This window comes from Schistocerca serialis, chromosome 1 (assembly GCF_023864345.2).
Source record: "Schistocerca serialis cubense isolate TAMUIC-IGC-003099 chromosome 1, iqSchSeri2.2, whole genome shotgun sequence".
NCBI classification, from domain to species: domain Eukaryota; kingdom Metazoa; phylum Arthropoda; class Insecta; order Orthoptera; family Acrididae; genus Schistocerca; species Schistocerca serialis.
Window position 1 is genome coordinate 734795806 of NC_064638.1, and position 20174 is coordinate 734815979.

The 20174-nt window shown below is 42.2% G+C and overlaps 1 protein-coding gene and 1 non-coding gene across 4 annotated transcripts in view; both read left to right on the top strand.

Moving 5' to 3' along the window:
- The window catches only part of LOC126481650 (peripheral plasma membrane protein CASK), a 650466-nt gene that overhangs the window by 119424 nt on the left and 510868 nt on the right, over positions 1 to 20174 (top strand). The window contains exon 1 of one of the 3 annotated variants that reach the window (XM_050105588.1): positions 12366 to 13416. The exons of the other annotated variants lie outside the window; for them this stretch is intronic. Within the exon in view, the coding sequence (XP_049961545.1) occupies positions 13405 to 13416 (12 nt within the window). The 5' untranslated portion in view covers positions 12366 to 13404. Of the gene's footprint in view, positions 1 to 12365; positions 13417 to 20174 lie in introns of those variants that run through there. 3 annotated transcript variants of the gene reach the window in all.
- Trnas-gga (transfer RNA serine (anticodon GGA)) lies at positions 945 to 1028 on the top strand. The gene is given in 2 exon segments: positions 945 to 984; positions 994 to 1028. It is a non-coding gene; the product is annotated as a tRNA-Ser (tRNA).

The following is a 20174-nucleotide window of genomic DNA, read 5'->3' on the forward strand; positions in this document are numbered from 1 at the left end:
AAGAACGGATACTGCAGAAACTGTGTACCCCGGATCCACTAAAATATAACCCCAAAGATTGCCCTTGAAATCTTGAGTAAATTAGCATACTGAAAATTTTTCTGTGCACCTGTTGATGGAGTTCTAGTAGACCTGAACTTACAGTTGCAGTTGTTGTTGTTGTTGTTGTCGTCGTCGTCGTCGTTTTTACTATTGAGATCTTCAGGCCAAAGACTGATTTGCTGGACTTACCTACGCTGGTATATCCTGTGCAAGTTTCTTCATGTCTGCATAACTACTGCAACCTACATCCAGTTGAAGCAATTCAGAGGTTTGCTGCTAGATTTGTTACCGGTAGGTTCGATCGACAGGCAAGTTCCGTATTATAGAGCTGCTTCTGGAACTCTAATGGGAATCTCTGGAGGGAAGGCTACTCAGGAAAATTAGAGAACCAGCATTTCAAGCTGACTGCAGAGTGGACCTACTGCCACCAACGTACATTTCGCGTAAGGATCACGAACATAAGGTACAAGAAATTAGGGCCCCTAGGGAGGCATAGCGATGGTCGTTTTTCCCTCGTGCTATGCGATAGTGGAACAGGAATGAAAATGACTACTAGTGGTACCACGTACGCTCTAGCACGCACCGTACGGTGGCCTGTGGAGTGTTTTTGTAGAGGTAAATGTCGATGTAGATGTAGAACCTGCGTACTGCATCCGAGCCTTACTTTCTCGCTACAATTTTTACCCCTCCACACTCCCGCCGGTTACCTAACTGATCATTCTTTGATGACTCAGAATATGCCCTATCAACTGATCCCTTCTTTTAGTCAAGTTGTGGAATAATTTTTTTTCCACCAAGTCGGTTCCGTACCTCTTCATTAGTTACTCGACCTACCCATCTAATCTTCAGTATTCTTCTCTGGCAGGCTGCGTACAATAGCAGTCAAAACTATGGTTGTGCTGGCCCGGGTGGCCGAGCGGTTCTAGGCGCTACAGTCTGGAACCGAGCGACCGCTAAGGTCGCAGGTTCGAATCCTGCCTCGGGCATGGATGTGTGTGATGTCCTTAGGTTAGTTAGGTTTAAGTAGTTTTAAGTTCTAGAGGACTTATGACCTCAGGAGTTAAGTCCCATAGTGCTCAGAGCCATTTGAATCATTTTGAACTATGGTTGTTTTATTATATATGACGCAATCGCACACCCATACGCGAAAACGTACGCACTTAAGTATGAGATTAGTTCAGGCTAAATTGTACAGTTAATTAATTGGTTTCGCGCCAGACTGATTGCAAAAAGCGAACTAAAACATACTACAGTGTGCAGACATTTTTGAAAGAGAAGATGTTAGGAATGTGATAGGGAAACATTGGGTATCAGGGAGTGAAACATTAACGGTGGTGAGTATATATACTAAACTATTGCAAATAAGCACAGACAATCTGAATAGCTTTACAGACGAATGACTGGCTTTGAATGAGTAATATTTACCAGCTGCTCAAATGGTTGTAAGCACTATGGGACTTAACACCTGAGGTCATCAGTCCCCTAGACTTAGATGTACTTAAACCTAACTAACCCCTTGGACATCATACACATCCATGCCCGAGGCAGGATTCGAACCTGCGACCGTAGCAACAGCGCGGTTCCGGACTGAAGTGCCTAGAACCGCTCGGCCAAAGCGCCCCTTCCGGCTGCCCAAAGAGCAAGATTTTCCCAGGTCATTTTGTGTGGTCAACACACGTTATATGAGCGTACAAATTCCAGTCTATAGAAAGACGAGGTGTAAGGGAACTCTGAGATAACAACGTTCTCCAGGATAGGTCGATGGCATGGTGCAGGCAGTAGCGAGAGTTGGACGGCCGGCGCGGCTCAGTTGTTTCTGATCGCCGGCTAGGTGTGTGGAACGTACATCTATGGAGAGAACATAGTCTACTGCGCATGTTCTCGACATCAAACCGGGCTACTCACGAGATTTTGGGACCATGCTGCTTGTCTACAATTTGTGCCGACAGCGAAACTTTAATGTTACACGTATTCGCTTTGTTTTATGTACGTTTCTGCATTTTTGACCTGTTGTAACATTTATGGTGCAGTACTGTCGTTGGTACGGATGTAAAGACAAGTACCGGTACGTGAAAGGAGGACCAGTTACTTTTAATACGTATGTACAAGAGACGTTTAATTGTAAATGGTGTATCAATATGAAGCACTCTATACGTTGAAAAATATCATGACAAGGTATTATAAAATAGTGTAGGGATAATTTCTGCTCATTTATGGCCAAGTGTTCACGAGACAAGTGCTATATAAGGTTTCGAGTGTGTTTGAGTAATCTGCAAGTCAGTGTATGCAGATAAAATTTCTACTTAAATCTGATAAATTTCCTGCATTTTATGCAGGTTCTCATACCCTTGTAAATAGCTAAGTATTTCTGCATAAGAGCTTCCTACACAGTGTCAATGTAACGCAATTAATTACAACAGATTCGACGCTGTCACTTCTTTTATTACTCTAAAGTTCGAGCATTGATCTTGCAATTTTATTTTATTTTTTATTTATTTATTTATTTATTTTTTGTGCGTTGTGTATGGTTTTCCTTTGCTGATGAGATGGCGAAAAAATGTCATATATTTTACGTGTCTATAAAAAGTAGAATCGTAATGAAAAAATGGACAAGCAGGTGGTGCACATCGCTTATCGTATTCCAAATTTCGTTTTTTCGTGACGCTTCGGCGCCATCTACACACAGTGTCTCTGTAACGTAATTAATTAAATTGAGATTCGACAATACGAATAAGTGCAATAGAAAACATAGAAAAATATTGCTGGCAGTCACGTCTTATCCCGTTCCCGAAAAAACGCAAATAAAGTGGAATTTGAGCTATGATACTGTGACGGAAAAACACAATATCGTTGTTCCTCATATCTTTAAGCCAACTGCAGCTCCTAGTATCAAACTGTTAAGATGTCTGTAAAATGCATATACAGAATTTCACGGTGCTTCTGAAGGACATTTGTGTGTAGCTGCGAGGTAATAATACTCAATAACATACGTTAAGCTCTGTAGGGCTAAAATGCGCCGTTCCAAAATCATGTGACTTGAGCTGCAGGAAAGGTTGCGGCAGAATTCTCGTTCTGGCATCCGAATGCTCACTCCATAAGTACAATTGCAATATATAGCTCAATAATTTGTAATCATCCTCTTCCGTTGACATACTCAAGAAGTCGCATTTGGTTTGTAGGCGCTATCTGTATTCCACTGTAGGTTGTTGTTTTGGATTAATATAGTCGTACAGCCACGATCTTTGTCTTAAATGTCGTATAACATAGTGCTCCTGTAACGCAACGTTTTTTTATACACACACACTTATAAATATATACAGAGAAAATAAATAGGGAAGAACCTGGGGTAAAATAGGCCAATTCTTTCCCTTTTTTTTTTCCTCGAATCGTTTCAAAAGCACGCTTCGCCATAGAACCATTTTATGTTACTGACAGAAAACTAACTTTTACAACAACTTAAGAAATAACTACAGCCTAATGCTCATGACTCGGTTTACTGCGAATTAAGGCAGACACTTATAACGTTAGTTAGTATTAGTCCTTTTTTAGAGTGGTAACTTCGTCTTCTCGCAGACACGAACACTGAAAATTAGTCTCACTTCCACAATGTCCTGCCGTCAGTGCTGTTTTGTAAGTAGAGCGTACTCTAAGAAAGTTTCGCCGACCTCGTTGCTATACATCAGCGATCGTAAATTCAAACTTGAGGACTTGTAACGAGGAAAATTCCATAATCAGGGAAGTTACTCATTCAAGGCGACAGGCAGTTACCGTCTCAACTCGTGACGAAAATTTCATAACTTCAAGTCGTACCAACTGTTCTGTAATTCACGCATATCCGCACATGACCAGCTTTCAGATAAGTGTCATTCATCGAGTTACGCAGGACTCGCAACTTCTGGTGTGTCAGAACATGTAAAGCGTTATGTACTTTATATCACCAAATATGGCATCAGTACTTTTTTGTAATTTGAATTTATAACTTTACCTTCGATAGATTTTTGAAAACTAAGCAAATGAACATCAAGCTCGACAAGATTAGATACATGGCGCGCATTGGGCAAAGCCTGGGTCCCGTGGGTGGTAGGGCCAGCTAAATCGGTGCAATGCTCGATCCCAAATGCCCCGACTTCGTTGTTAATGCTCATCCATTATCATTCAAGCACATCGATATGCAAATCGCATGCTACAGCATTGAGACATTCCAGTACGGAGAAATACAAACAATAAGTAGCGAAAATTCCTCAAAACCTCGAAAGGTGCCGAGAGTAGAACCGATTTTTGTTTCGATAGGGTTGTGTGGCACCAAGAGACCTTTCAGATTGTTCAGTCATACATTGTTGATCGAAGCCGAATATTTTCGTCAAGTGCAGTCTGTCCTCCACATTAACCCGCGAAGCACAGATACCGTGCGACCAGTCTTCCAGGAAACAGCCTGCAGTAAAAGAAGAGAAACAAGATACTTTGCCGAATGCTTCGGAATAAGAAATCTGTATTACTTCGGTGAAATTACTACTTTACTTTGACTTACGCTCTTTATTCTGTCTGTGAACTTGTGTTCTGCGGGGGAAATGCTATTACAAAAAGACAAATCCCTCGCAGATGTCGTCGGTCGTGTGAAGTCTCACGTGTGTCCACGAACAGAATCCACGCATCTGTAGCGGTCGTCGGCGCGCCAGACAAATTACTCTACGTACAGCACCACTGTTCAGTTAGGAAGCATTTAGCGGCAGACCCATATGTATTATCGGCATTTTTACATTTATAAAAGAGTCCCAATAAAAGTCACCAGCCTCGCTTTGCCGCACGAGGCGAGGTTAAACTAGTCTCTACTCGAACATCAATATTAAATGCCCTGCAGCAACACAACTGCGTTCAGAAAGATTTCGTACACCGCACAGTTCGTAAACTTTCTCCAACCAGTTACTTTCAGTTTCCACTGAAATATCGAAAAATCCATTCGTGGTAAAGGTTTCAAAGCTATATAGGTCGAGAACCAACCCAAACCGCAACATCGAATATCGACGGGAGAAAGCAGGTTATAAGCGTTTTTCAAACCTCGTCGCACCCTGCAGGTCCGAGGTTTAGAATGTTGTTGTTGTGGTCTTCAGTCCTGAGATTGGTCTGATGCAGCTATCCATGCTACTCTATCCTGTGCAAGCTTCTTCATCTCCCAGTACCTACTGCAGCCTACATCCTTCTGAATCTGCTTAGTGTATTCATCTCTTTGTCTCCCTCTACGATTTTTACCCTCCACGCTGCCCTCCATTACTAAATTGGTGATCTCTCGATGTCTCAGAACATGTCCTACCAACCGATCCCTTCTTCTAGTCAAGTTGTGCCACAAGCTGCTCTTCTCCCCAGATCTATTCAATACCTCCTCATTAGTTATGTGATCTACCCATCTAATCTTCAGCATTCTTCTGTAGGTTTAGAATGGGCCCGAGTTATTCCTGCCTGTCGTAAGAGGCGACTAAAAGGTGTCTCACACTTTTCAGCCCTATAAGTTCGGGTCCCATTTTCTGGTTTGTCCTACCACTTTCCAAATTCTACAGAAGTACGGGCCATATGGGGAAGGACGCCTTACGTGGTGCGTGAGTTATCCATAGTGCCCTTAAATTGTATCTTCTGAACCTCCTGTCATGGCTTTGCATCTCCACCTGCAATTCAACTATTTCGGCTAGGACACTTTCCGGATATGTCATCTTTTTCCGTTGTCTCTTGTCGTCTTTCACCCCATGACAATATTGGATTCCTCGGCGCCCAATATCCAGCACAGTAGCCAGCCCGTTGTGGTGGGGCCATCATGTACCCGTTAGGCGGTAGCCCCCTGACAACAAAGGGATCGCACTGCTGATGCCTGAACTGAAAACTCCCCATGTAAGCCAAGGAGTAGATTGCCCATCTTCATGAGGCATCTGGACTCCCAGCAACAGCCACCATGCCAGGTGGCCTTTGCTATGGCTGGGTGGCGCCTGTGGTGAGAGCGCCCCTAATAAGAAGGGGTGGCATCAGGGCGGATGACCCGCAATGAAGCGGACTAAGTCATCTTTTGCTAGGGATCGAGTGGCCCCAGCAGTCTCTAAGAAAGGAAATGTTTATCACGACGCTGACAGGTATGACCCTAAGTCGTTCCCCTCCCTAACAACACCTTGGGAGGAACGTAGGGCTTCAGAGCGACAGGATCCCTATTCGCCACGTTACTTAGTTTGCAGCGGAACTGATGGGTACTCCTGTCTGGAAACGAAGCATCTATCTTTTGTTGAGCACCTAGAGGATAAGTTTGGGGAAGTGACAGCGCTGTCCAAAATGCGTAATTGGACGATTTTGATTCAGATGGCACCCCCAACCCAGTCCCGGGTGTTACTCGCCTGTGTCAAGCTGGATGATATTCCTGTTTCAGTCACTCCCCACAAAAGCCTTAATTTGGTCCAGGGTATTATTTCTCAGCCGGCCGCGGTGGTCTAGCGGTTCTGGCGCTGCAGTCCGGAACCGCGGCACTGCTACGGTCGCAGGTTCGAATCCTGCCTCGGGCATGGGTGTGTGTGATGTCCTTAGGTTAGTTAGGTTTAAGTAGTTCTAAGTTCTAGGGGACTAATGACCTCGGCAGTTGAGTCCCGTAGTGCTCAGAGCCATTTGAACCATTTTTCGCCAGTCAATAGCGTCATTCTGCTTGTTCTGACAATCACGAATAATTTGTGTGGACGCTGAATCTTTCGGTGTTGACTTGGTAATGCAGTATGTGTTGTGCGTCATCAATAAAATAAATGCTAAACGACAAATACGTATATACGCAAAAGCAAGAGCCCTAGCATTAGTATCTCATGGTCGGAAGCGTCTTCACGTGGAGGACGCCGAAGCCAGTTTCTAGTAGCCCACTGCAGGAGAGAGAACAAACTGGAGTTCCTGGTTTAAATACAGGGAAGAGACGATCAATGCTTCATAAAATTTCTTTCTCTATTTTTTTCTATTTATTTTAGGAAGCCATCACACTGATCTTCATAGGTGCGTACTGGTCTATGTCAAGTGGACAAGAACTGAAGAATGGCTCCCTCTTTGCAAAATGGTTCAAATGGCTCTGAGCACTATGGGACTTAACATCTGTGGTCATCAGTCCCCTAGAACTTAGAACTACTTAAACCTAACTAACCTACAGACATCACACACACCCATGCCCGAGGCAGGATTCGAACCTGCGACCGTAGCAGTCGCGCGGTTCCGGACTGAGTCCCTCTTTGCATCAACTGTGAAAAAACTTGCCTGTCGCCTGAATCATTTTGGAGAAAACCAGGATTAGGATCTCCTATGCTCCAGTACAGAAACCTTTTATCTAAAGTAGCCCAGTATGGTGTTAGATGGTATAGACGGATTTAAATTTAACGCTTATGGGGGTCTGAGAAAGTACGACTTGAAATAGTGTTTACAATAAGGTCACACAGTTGGGAGAGGCCACACAACGCTTTTCATTGATTCTTCCTGTGTTTGCAATTTTTGGGTTGTCAAATGTATGAGGGTTGCCCGGGAAGTAATCCACCGCATTTTTTTCGTCAGCCGAAAACAATACTACGACCGCGAAACGTTACGTATGTATTATTTGAAGTCTCCTGAGTGAGAGCGCCGAGTTTCCGTCACTTCCGACAGATAGCGTAGCTGTAGTTGCAGGAACGTTTCAAAATAGCGTCTGTAGGTGTTATAGGTTACAAGCAACGTGCCGTTATTGAACTAACTATGCGGAACATCCACGAGCGCTTGTGCAAAGTCTATGAAGCATCTGCTGTCGACAGAAATACAGTTAGTCGCTGGGCACGGAGGCTGACGTCATCAGAGGGCGGTTCGGCGGAGGTCCACGATTTGCTGAGGTCGGGGAGACCATCTACGGCTGTCACACCTGACAGCTCTGGCCAAGACCTTCGGACTTCCACTTGTTTGGGCCATTAAAAGATGCCACTCGTGGAAAATATTTTGAAGACGATGAGGAGGTGATTCACACAGTGACCAGGACAAGGGTTGGTACCTACACGCCCTTGTTTCACGCTAGAGGAAGGCCACAGAATGGAATGGGCTTTACGTGGAAAAATAGGGTCTGTAGATAAAACGCCATTCTTTCGTGTGTGTAATTCTCATTATGTTTGATAAAGAATTGTTGAAGAAAAAATGCGGTGCACTACTTTCTGGGCGTTTCTCGTATTATTTTTCGTTTTATTACCTCGCAAAGCAAAATCATGCACGAGAACCTTTACTGAGAAGTAAAACCGCAACAGCCTGCTGTACAAACATCTCGTTTTCCTTCGCACAAGTAGTCAGTGCTTCACTTCCACTGTTGTCTGATACATAGTGTCATACTAATGAAGTAGAGCAATTATTGTAGAAACAACTGCGGAAAGCGACATCACATTCAAATATAATTTTAGCGCATAGAAGCGCATTCCAAATTCAGTGGGTGTTGAAATGCCTATCTCTACTACGAAAGCCTGAACTAACTATTCGTTAATATTTTATTAACTTGTTTGGATACTTGATAAACGCTGTATATCCTGTCGGCTTAAGTTAGTAATTAACGAGAAGGTTTAAGTAGAATTACAGAACCTTACTAGAAGTGGTTGTATTAGAACAAATATGACGCTGCTACAATTTTAACTACAATCGGGACATCCAGCGAATTATGACAATGAAATTACACTACGATATGATTTGTCGTTCCATTAACAAATCACATTAAGAGCTACGCAAGTGTTTCAGACCAATGCGGATAGTAGCTCGAATTTCTGGACCTATTTAATATCTTAACCATTTCAGCGACAAAAAAGGCATTTAATACATGTTCATTGGCCATCCAGATTTTTCGTAGGCGTAAACTTTAAAATTATTAATCCAGCTTTAGAAAATATCGAACATCGTTCATTAAAAAATATTTTAAATAATGTTCAATCTCTTTTTGTCATCACGCGCTAGTGCCTCCGCAATTAGCAGAGATCCTCATTTGCACGGCTGTTACAACGCATACAAGCCCCTGAAATGGTATCTGGCGCAACGGGATCACCATTGCAAATAAGACAAGGCTTCCAGAGCAGCCGGTTGTATAATTAATGAGAGTAAATACTGATAGCCGCGGCCGATTACTTTTTAGGCGTAACCCACGCTAATAAAACATTTATCAGCGGCAAATGTCACATTAACTATGACCAGAGACGAAATTTAGAATTTTTCATTGACCAATACGACCCACCACCAGTACATCGGAAAATTTTCATACCGTAAACAGATTTTATCTTGGTAATTTATATTGACAAAGATTTGGACAGAATTGACATGTAATTGCGTTGTGTCAATTTCCGACAAAGCTGCGGATACCCTCGGCATTTTTTAACACTGATGGGAGCTATTTTTGAGCAAAATCTGTGTATCGAAAGAGAACTAGTTTGGCGAGTCACAGTGTTGTTTAAGTTAAGCACGTAATACGATTGCCCACGCTGGCTGGTGCCCTTCGAAGCATATCCCGTAGACGAGGAATAAAGTGTTACGGAATATCGTACCTGAATATCTGCACAGACACGTCTGAGGCTGCCTAACAATTCAGTCGGATTGCCTACGTAATATATTTTAGACGTGACGAAATACATGGCATTTGAAAGACAATTTAAATCTTTCTTCTTTTTCCTGGCCTTTTTTGCTCTCTATTATATCAGCCCGGTATTTACCTAATCGGATGTGGGAAAGCGCCTGAAAACCACATCCATGCTCTGGGCGGCACACCGGGCCTCCTCCTTGCTAATCCGCCGAGTGGGTTCGATCCGGGACAGCGCGCCTCCCCCAATCCCGGAAGCACCGTGCCAAAGCGTGCGGCTATCCTGGCGGGTTAAAGGACATTTTAAATGTACATTTTAATAGATGCGACAATAACGCAATAAAGTGTGCCAGACAGTGTTAGTTCCCCAATGTAACTTAAATTAATGTACCATCCTAGCAATAGTCCCGTGCAAGATCCAATTCAGATTGAGTAGATTAATAAAAAAAATTGTAACAACTTTCAGATGTGTGGTTATTGTTTGTTAGTGGTTGTTATCGCACAACTTTATTCATCAACACACTTGCGTCTGGCGTCCAGCTTAATACATTAAGGTACTCCAATTTCGTGATCTACTCCATTATTTACGAAAGAGAATTTTACTAGCGGATCCGAAGCTGATAGAGCATTTGTTTTGGAGACAGACGTCCTATAGCTACAGTTGTTCATATTTTAATTACTCATCTTTCGTACTTTTCAACTAGTTTATGGGTGGCAGCCTCATTCTCTAGTTTTCGCCGGCCAGGGTGGCCGAGCGGTTCTAGGCGCTACAGTCTGGAACCGCACGAACATTACGGTCGCAGGTTCGAATCCTGCCTCGGGCATGGATCTGTGTGGTGTCCTTAGGTTAGTTGGGTTTAAGTAGCTCTAAGTTCTAGGGGACTGATGACCTCAGAAGTTAAGTCCCATAGTACTCAGAGCCATTTTTCTCTAGTTTTCCTTTCTACCATCAGTGAAGCAGTGAGGCTGGAATGCGGCTACACCGCTCGCTGGCGGCTTGGGTGAGGCTGCGACTCAGAAACTAGTTACAAAGAACGAAAGATAAATAATTAAAATATAAGTGAGCTGCAGATGCGAAAATTTTGTTTCCACAACAAATATTCCATTATGATTAGCAAATAGTTTAATTTTTTTTCCATAAGTGACTCCCTTATAGTAAAATAAACGGCCATCAGTAGTTACACTAACCCATAATTTGTCGAAATGTATTGCATCAAATAGAAATTTGATGATCTGATTTGTTATATATTATTTATGGACGCTTTTTCTCCGTATAAATTTCCCTCTCTTCGGAGCTTCGAAGTGTATCGCGTGGTCACCCTTTATATTGTATTAATGAATGAAGTTACCAGCAACACCAATTCCTAGATGCTAAAATCAAATCTCCACATTTGCACAACGTGGACACAGCAAATAACGTAACGTTGACAAACGCAGACGCTTGATACGTTGCGTGGTTCGACTTTATATGCTAATGTGCGCCCAACGGCGTCTGACATGACGTTGCCGCTCTGTGTCGGATGTTCACGTTAGGGTTAGCTAGAACCGACTTCTATTCTCAGGCACATTAAACAAATCGGCGTACAAAGGAGTTCCTACATAACATCTAGATCATTCGAAGTGGAGCACTATCTCAGTTGAACAAGAGAAAATGGAAGAGGACTTCACTGAAATCAAAATTACCGACTGGACAGGTATTTGAACCACAATTTTGTTCACTGTTTTCCAGTGTTCAGTACCTCTTCTTCAGGTCCGTGTCTTTTGATTGGGTGGATGTTTTTTGACAGCTGTTATTCAGATGTGTTTTCAGGAAGCACTTAAAATGCGCAGCTAACGTTTGTAGATTGTTTACTTTGCACGTATTAGCGTTTCAGTGGAAATACAGTATGAATAGCTGTTTTTGATTGTTACAAGGGGACACATCCACAATGAAATCGTAAAGAAAACCACAACACTTCTTAATGAACGTTCACTTTATACAGTTGACTTCTGACAGAGTTTGCAATGTTGTTATTGTGTATCAGTTCTTGGCTAAACGGGGAAACAGATTTTCAAGTTAAATTTCCTCTGAGATGATAAGATGTACACATACGCTTCGTAATTTTAGTTCTTGTTTTCGAAATACCCCACTAACATCCTTGAGGCAGTCATCACACCAATCGACACTGAAAACAAGGGGCTGAAGATAAGGTAAAAATCCTTGAAAGTCATTGCAAACAGTACTGTTAATACTTAATTTTATCCATTTCTCTCAGTGTTTCTCCCATAACTGTGTTACTTTCGTGAAGTAAAGAACAATCGTCTTCAATCACAATCGTGATTTTGTATTTTTCTTTCAACGCATAAATGTATCTGTCAAAGAGACAGTTAAAAGTATCAGAGAGAACCATATTAAACACAAACAGTAACCATACCAGAGATTTCAAAGTCGATCGGTCTGCTTAAACTAGTACTATCCCAAAACTACTTCTCTTTAAATGATAAAATGTGCCAACAGAAAGAAGGCTTAGCTATTGGCAACAAGTCAAGCCTCCTGATGTTGCAGTGAGGCACGTGCTTCTTGTTCTAAAGAATCGCATTTTTACGTGTGTAGACGTTGCAGTGCATACAGGGCGCGTGCACACGGCCCGCCCCTGTGTGCGGTGCGTTGCGCAGCAGGAGGCTGGCAGCAGCGCGGCGGCCCGCGCTCAGTGAGGTGGTGGTGGTATGTGTGTGTTGCCAGTGGCGACCGGCGCGCGGCGTCAGTCGGCGTCTGGTCCGCGCGCGGGGCGGTACGCGGTTCTGCTGCGCTGGCTCACTGCCTCGCTATTCGCCCGCAGGAGCCCGCGCTTCCGGTAGCAGGGCAGTCTCGCGACTCGGTCTGCGCGTGATTTTCTCTACACCGTGAGCCGTACGGACGCTCCAGCTGTGCGAACAGATAATAGACAAGAGACTCGCCCTCACAACGAGATGAACGTTAATCATTTTCAGAAGAAACAAGAAACTATACTGCAGATGTACAAACGCTCAGTCATTGCTTAAGGACTGTATTGACACAAACAGTAAAGTGGAGCAGGAAAGGATTTCGTAATTAAACAAAGTGAAGTAAGCTGGGACTCGGCATTCACAGCCCGTTAAGCGGTCAAGACAGCGACCTTTTGCTTTGTTGCCTGAGACGTTTCTTACAGAATCAGTGGGCCTACGACGTCCACACTTCCTTTCAGTTACGTCCTTGGATAACAAGTGCGTTTGTTTGTACTCCAATGGAAAACTTATCTGAAGTGCTGCCGACGTGAAAGATTTCCGATGTAAGACATAAGTAGAACGGTTAGAACTGATATCGATTGAAATAAATGCGGATGTAGCTCTCCGTCCGCATTCCGGAGTTTCGCGAAAGGAATTTTATGATTATTTCTATCTCACGTGTGCTAAATTTCTATCGTACATCCAGATCCGTTATTCAGATTGTAACTTCCAATCTGAGGTATCTAACGGTGATAAACCAAGCTTTATAATCTATCGAGGCTTGAAATTTACAAATGGAGAGTGTCTGAGAGTTAAAAGTGCGCGAGTGGTATACTGGTAGACGTATACAACAATCGATACAAATTTCACGTCCGCTGCATTATTACACAAAGTTCATCGCCACCCGTTCGGATTACTGGAAAATCGTTTGTGGATTGTGAATCAGTGCAGTGTCTTAGCTAGTGTCGCTTAGTTCATACAGGGAAGATGCACGCACGTGTCTGTGAAACGTCCTGCAGAAATTGTGCAGCGGATCCACCGCTCCGGTTTGTCAGGTGACTGGGATACCGCCCGACATGCTCTGCTACGTAAGTCCTGTGATACACTTATTCCCTTTGTGACATGAGTACAGCGTACAGACTCTATTTGCCACGAAGGTTATACGAACCGTCGTTGAGATTTCTTTCAACTCATATTACATGATTAGCATTGTTAGCGTATAGGAATGTGAATTCTTGTCTTTAACCCATATGTGCAATGATCAAAACTGATGTTGCGAACAACTTAGATACTTCTATAAAATAACTGCAAGATTACGAAGCTGCTTGTTTAACCGAGGCTTTGGCACAATACTAGTTATTAAAGATGCTACGTTTTGAAGAGCATCTGAAGTCCGCTATTCGCTTCTTTTCGTAGCCATAGTTGCCGAACAGTGTACAATTTGACACACCACAGTAAAGATACCTTCAAAACACGTCATTTTTAGTATAATTTGTTGTGATAACATGTCGGGAATCGTAGAGCGATCACAAAGTTCCATTAGCCCTATTGCGTATTCATAGACGGTCACATTGAGTAAATGTGGGAAGGCAGAGGGCAGTTTTGAGGTAGTGTGACCATCCTTTATTACTTATTCAAATGTGTGTGTGTGTGTGTGTGTGTGTGTGTGTGTGTGTGTGTGTGTGTGTGTGTGTACCATCGTTTGCTCAGAGTATGATTCTCCATGTACGATGTGGAATTCTCCTGACATCCCCGGCGTGATGGCAGTAAATGCTCATCGAACACCATCTTTATGTCGGTTAACTGCTTCGTAACATACGGCAGTAACCTTTCATTTAATGAACCGCCATAATACATTGTCGCAAGATGACAGATAAGGACTTCAGGGTCACCACTCCAAAGGCGCAAGCAAATGGACCGAACCACTTATCAGGAAATACCTCATTGAGATATTCTGTAACGGCAATAGCGTAATAGGCTGGTACTCCATCCTGCTGGAACCACACACGACCGAGCAGTCGCCGATCTCGCAGATGTAGAATAAACAATTCATGTAACATGGCGCGATATGCAATGTGATTCACAGCACCGTGAAAGAAATATGGAACCATCTAGTCGGTTGCAGACACTGCACCCTGTGGTGGATTGTGTTCAAGTTTTTCGTAAAAATGTACTTTACTCGAGAAATAAATGTTTTTCGCTTTTGCAGTGCGGTATATTGCACACTTGTCCGGGAAAAACGTCTCCCACCTTGAAGAAAGAGCTGTAAAGAATTCAGGCATTCGACTACAAGCATTATGACGTTTCTGCGTGTCATTATCACTCAATTAGCTTACAAACGAAGGTTTAAATGCCTTTAGCTGCAAATCATTCTTCATGTATTTCTGCAATGTCGAGCATGCAACTCCCAATTCCTGTGACCCCTTACGTTTGGAATCGTAAGTTTTGGTACGCAAGGTTTCCCGAAAACTTGCAGTGAAATCGTAAGTTTTGGTAAGCAGAGTTTCTGAAACTTTGCAGTGAAATCATGTTGAATATTTCTCTTTTTTCTGTGTGTGGTCGTTCATGAGCCCATTTGTTCATTACGATCAATTTCTCCATGGTGTAAGTGCACTCATCAACCTTGGGGATAATGGGACTTTAGTGAACACTTTGTGCTGTGTATCCTATATTGATTCTACTGCCATTTTTACTATTACCAGTTGCACTGATTTTGCTGTTTGCAAGAAGAAATGCGATTAGTTTGGCTCGAAAGATTTCCTGTTTGAATTTTATTTCCCATATTTTAACGTATTTATCTCCACCGGTTCCCATAAAATTATCTGTACGTTTTTCTTAAAACTTAACTATATGCAGGCCACGGGCGATATATGTCCATACATGAAATTAGAATCGTAAGACATTTCCAATTCCAAGCACATCAGTACATTCGCTGATATTGCATACACTGCAGTGTGTACCTATGTGATTGCATTTACTGTTAGTGTTCTAGAAGGTGTAGGATATCGACTTTTCACAAGTGTTAGTAAATAGGCTGCTGTTAATTCTGAAAGCCATTGGTTCGAGTCCCGGACCAGTCAGATTAATTGAAGTTTCCATTGTTTTCCACAATCACTCGTTCGAAACCGAAATGGCACATTTAGCACAGGAAGGTAAGAATTTGAAGAAGTTCTATTTTTCCGTACTTGTCTAGAACCAGATGTTTCTGTAGAAAGATGGCGGTCTCTGCAGTTTTCCTTAACTATTGTTGGAGAAAATCGAGGCACTATTTTTGTGTCCTCTTGGAGAACGTCTGAACTACCGATATCACCTCTGGTAACACTAAATTCGAAGTGGAAGAGTTTTTTCCTTTTTTTCGCGTTTCTGTTTCTCGCCAATTTGTGCTGGGCGAGTTGTGGAACACTGATTTCATTTTAGCTGTGACTGAGTCTATAGTAATTACAGTTGAGTGTGGTGTGTGAAAGATCTACCATTTATGGTATCTGCAATACAATCAAGGAATAAATACTGAAATCTTGTTCGAGAACCATGCGTTACTCCGTAAACCTTACAAAAGCAGTTTTTCCTTTAGAGTGTGCGAAGATGTAATTTATCTTTTGTGAAAATCATCGAGTAACGTTTACATACTTTTGCAGTTCAACAGTACGTTAAGTTTTAGGACGTACTAGCGACGAAGAAATACCTGAATTACAACCCCCGGATGTTTCTATCTTATGAATAACGTGTGGCACAAAACCATGCAATCGTTATGGTTATAGTGATTCAGATTTTAAGAGCCCTATCAGAAATTGAAAGTAAACTTACGGTGCTACAATTTATGTACGATATTGCCCTGCTGGCCGCTAGTGCTTCATTCCCTCCATTAGGTGACTTTGGACAATGTGGCAAGCAGTTGTCTGTAATGTTAACACGACCGTATGATTTCGTGTCCCTGAAATAATACACAGTATGTTTCCATTTGACATGATGATGCAGTTTGTGTGATACCTAGTATCTCTTAATATTTACCGTAGTCACAGTTTTTTACGACGTGTAACAGTTGCATTCGTTAGCATTAAAACAGATTTTATTAGAATATGAACATTACTCTGTCATACGTATTTAATGTCACCGTAACATAGTGTAAAATTTATATGTATCTTTCCTAACGGAAATTCAATGCTCTCCCGAAAGCGGAATAGATTCAGTGAATGCACACATCAATTAATTACGATTTCCGTTTGAAGCGTTAATCGTTTGCCGGCAGTAAAAAGGGGTTTGAGGCAATGGAAGGAAATGTTAGAGGAAGCAGCGAATTGTGGGAACTGAAGAGATTGTCGTGGATTTCCTTCTGCAGGGAGATGTTACAAAGTTTCTCTAGAGTTACGGAGAAAAGAAACCTGGCTATAAATAAATTTTGCCGTTTCCTCTGAAAAGTCTGAGGAACTTTCAGAATATTCAGATGAATTAATTCTTCTTGCAAGGAGGATGTTGCTCTTGGGCAAGACTAACAAAAGCGGTATCAGTTTCACGCTGGCTTTCGCAGTTCAGATTTCTTACTTCTTAACTGTCGCTTCTGCGCTCTGTGCTCTTCTATATCTTACTCCTCAGGGATGTAAGACTTATAACTTCTGTTACGTTGTGACGTTAATTTCATTCTGTGCCAATGATGTTTCTGTGTCTTGTGGCAGGTCGTATAATCGGCAGTGCCTTAAGTGAACGTCTGCATAATACATAAATCTTTGAATTCCATATTGATCCTGACTTAAATTTCACACACTCCCTCAATATTTTGTTTAGGCTAGCTGTATTTTATCATGTGTTTTGCCGTTGTTTATGAATTATTCGTATCTTTAAATGAAATCCTTTCGGAAAATGTGATAGTGGTAAGTATTACCCTCGCAACACCGTTCTGTAAGTTGTAAAAGTTATATTACTCTGTGCATTCAGGTTTCAGATGGACGGAAGAATTCTACTGCAAGAATATGTTAGTTGATAGGCTGCGTCCAATAACTAACTACTTCTGTGTTCAGTTGCTCTCCGTAGTGGATTCGTATCTGTAGGCTATCAGTAGCTACACTCGCAAAATTTCATTGTTTTCGCAGGAGTCTGTTAGTTGAATTTTAAAATACGGTCTACTCTAATATTCAGTATTATATGGTTATATGAATGATTAACTTAAGTAAGCTAAAAAATTAGATCACGTCAGCAAGTCGCTTGGACAGAATTGTATATTTCACAAACTTTCAGCAACTGAAAATGAAAATCAAGCTTGCTCATCAAATATTGTAGTGTACTGTTACTCGCATGTTACTGACGAAAAGTAAAAAATTCCATACGTCATGTACATACCAGAATTTACAAATCAAATAAATTATATACTCAGCTCAATCACCATCTACACATTTCCGTAAAAGTCAAAGAGCGAGAACGTTTTCTTTTCCGTTGTTCATACTGTGTGCTTGAAGTAAATTGATCGCAAATTCTGCTTTTCAATGGTAATATTTTGCCATACCGAGTCTCATTTAGATTTATTTTATAGTTCTTTTATGAAGAAATACGAGGTTCATAACTTTAGTAGTGGAAACGATTTATTTACAGCTCATACAAAATACATACCTGTTTCAATGTTTTGCTGACCTTCAGAGTAGTCGCCAGCATTGTGTATAACCCGTTTGCCAGCGACGTGGAAGTCGTAGTACAGTCTTAGCAGTGACAGTTGTGTTGACAGTTCGAGCGGCGCGGTCTACTGCCCGACGAATTTTTAGCAGTTCTGAAGCGAATGCCGTGAAGTGTTTCTTTCAGTTTAGAAATCGAACTTACAAGGGCTTAAGTCTGGGGAGAGCAGTAGGTGGTATAGCACTTAGCAACCCCATCAGTCAAACAAATCAGTAACAGCTTGCTCCTTACGTGCTTGACCATTGCCCTGCAAAATGATGGTCAGATCCTGCAGAAAGTGTAATCATTTCTGTCTCTATGCTGTTCATTTTTGGAACACAACCTTCGACCAGCTTAGAGGCAGAAGTGATGACACTTTCTGCAGGACCTGACCATCATTTGGTGTGTTATCTGCTTCTTCGTATTACATACTCCGCAAGCCAGTTGTACGGTGCATGACGAATGGCACGCCACACCAATATTATCGATTTCACTGCCTACTCCGTTCGCGCATTGAGAGACTGAAAAAATGACGTGTCTGCATGCCAGTGTATGTACCCAATCCCTCTTATGTTATTCTCACGATCCCTACGCGAGGTATGAGGTGGTGGGAACATAGTGGTCGCACAGTCTTCTTCGAATACAGGTTCTCTAAATTATCCAATGGGAATTCGTGAGAACTACGTCGACTTTCTTTCAAGGATTCCCATTTAAGCTGCGCTTTGGTACGGACTGTACCGACGTGTTGCGATCCTAGCAGCCTGTCTCTGATTTCTTTCATGTCTTGTCTTTCCAAGTCTGTTGTCTTATTTGCTTGACAGAGACTCCAAACACTGGATCAGCAATCTAGAATTCGTCACACTAGCGTCTCGTATGCGATTTCCTTTGTAGGTGCCCAACATGTTCGCCACTAATATTTTGATAATAGTTGTCGCTTTGTTTCTGCGTGGACATTATCGAACATTTTTCACGTTTAAAGAGACCTTCTGGCCCTTACACCAAGTGGAAATTTTATTTCAGTCTTCCTGTAATTCCGTACGATCGTCCAACGCTGGGTAAATTGAAAACATCAGATGCCCCATTACTCTTCCATGGTGCACTCGCAGTGCAACTTTAGTTTCTGTGGAGCATTCTCTTTCCAGTACAACGTACTGGGTTCTGTTAGTCAAGTAGTCTGTCAGACTGATCAGCCGCTCGTAGTGGGGAGGGACGTCGCAGCGACACTCGCTCTCTGGTGACTGGACCGAAATTTTTCCTTTTGTTTTATGCAGCTATTTAGGGTCGTATTTATTTTTTTCGTTTGTTACAAAATCGACATTGTATTCTCGATACAAGTCTATGATAGTGCAAAACAGCACAGTCATTCTTAGAGTACTATACGCGTTACAAAACGTAAAAAGCAGTGTGTCTGTACTGTATTGTTGACGAAATTGCACGTACGAAATTGTTTTCTAAGAACCCATTGTTATTAGCAATTCATAATTACAGGTGAACGGCCGACCGAAGTGGCCGTGCGGTTAAAGGCGCTGCAGTCTGGAACCGCAAGACTGCTACGGTCGCAGGTTCGAATCCTGCCTCGGGCATGGATGTTTGTGATGTCCTTAGGTTAGTTAGATTTAAGTAGTTCTAAGTTCTAGGGGACTAATGACCTCAGCAGTTGAGTCCCATAGTGCTCAGAGCCATTTGAACCATTTGAACAGGTGAACGATAATCCGCAGCAGGTTGTTGGACCTTTGCGTATTTCATTTGCTTTCTTGTTTGTGATCGGTAATAATCTTTGGAGTTGGTGCAACGATTCTGCGTTCTGTAATTCAATACTGCAGCCAATAATGTAACAATGTTTCATAATCGCCGTATTCACTGCATTGGGCATTAAAGGCATATTCACTGACGAGTAGGCAACTTTCTTTTGATCGTAACGCTGTATGCAAGTATTTGTGAAACACGTGTGCAGGATCTGTGGAACACTTGGTTTCCCTTTTAGTATCAAATTATATGCGAAAATATTTTTAGGACATCGCATTCGTCGTATTTATTTCACAATTGCAGTTTCGGCCTTTGAGTCATTTTCAAGAGGTAATGCAGAAGATTTGGCTTCAGCACGTATCAGACTTTAAAATACTCCGACATGTATACATATCATCGTCAAATGTAAGACTTTTCTCTGTCCTTGACGATGATATGTATATATGTTGGAGGATTTTAAAGT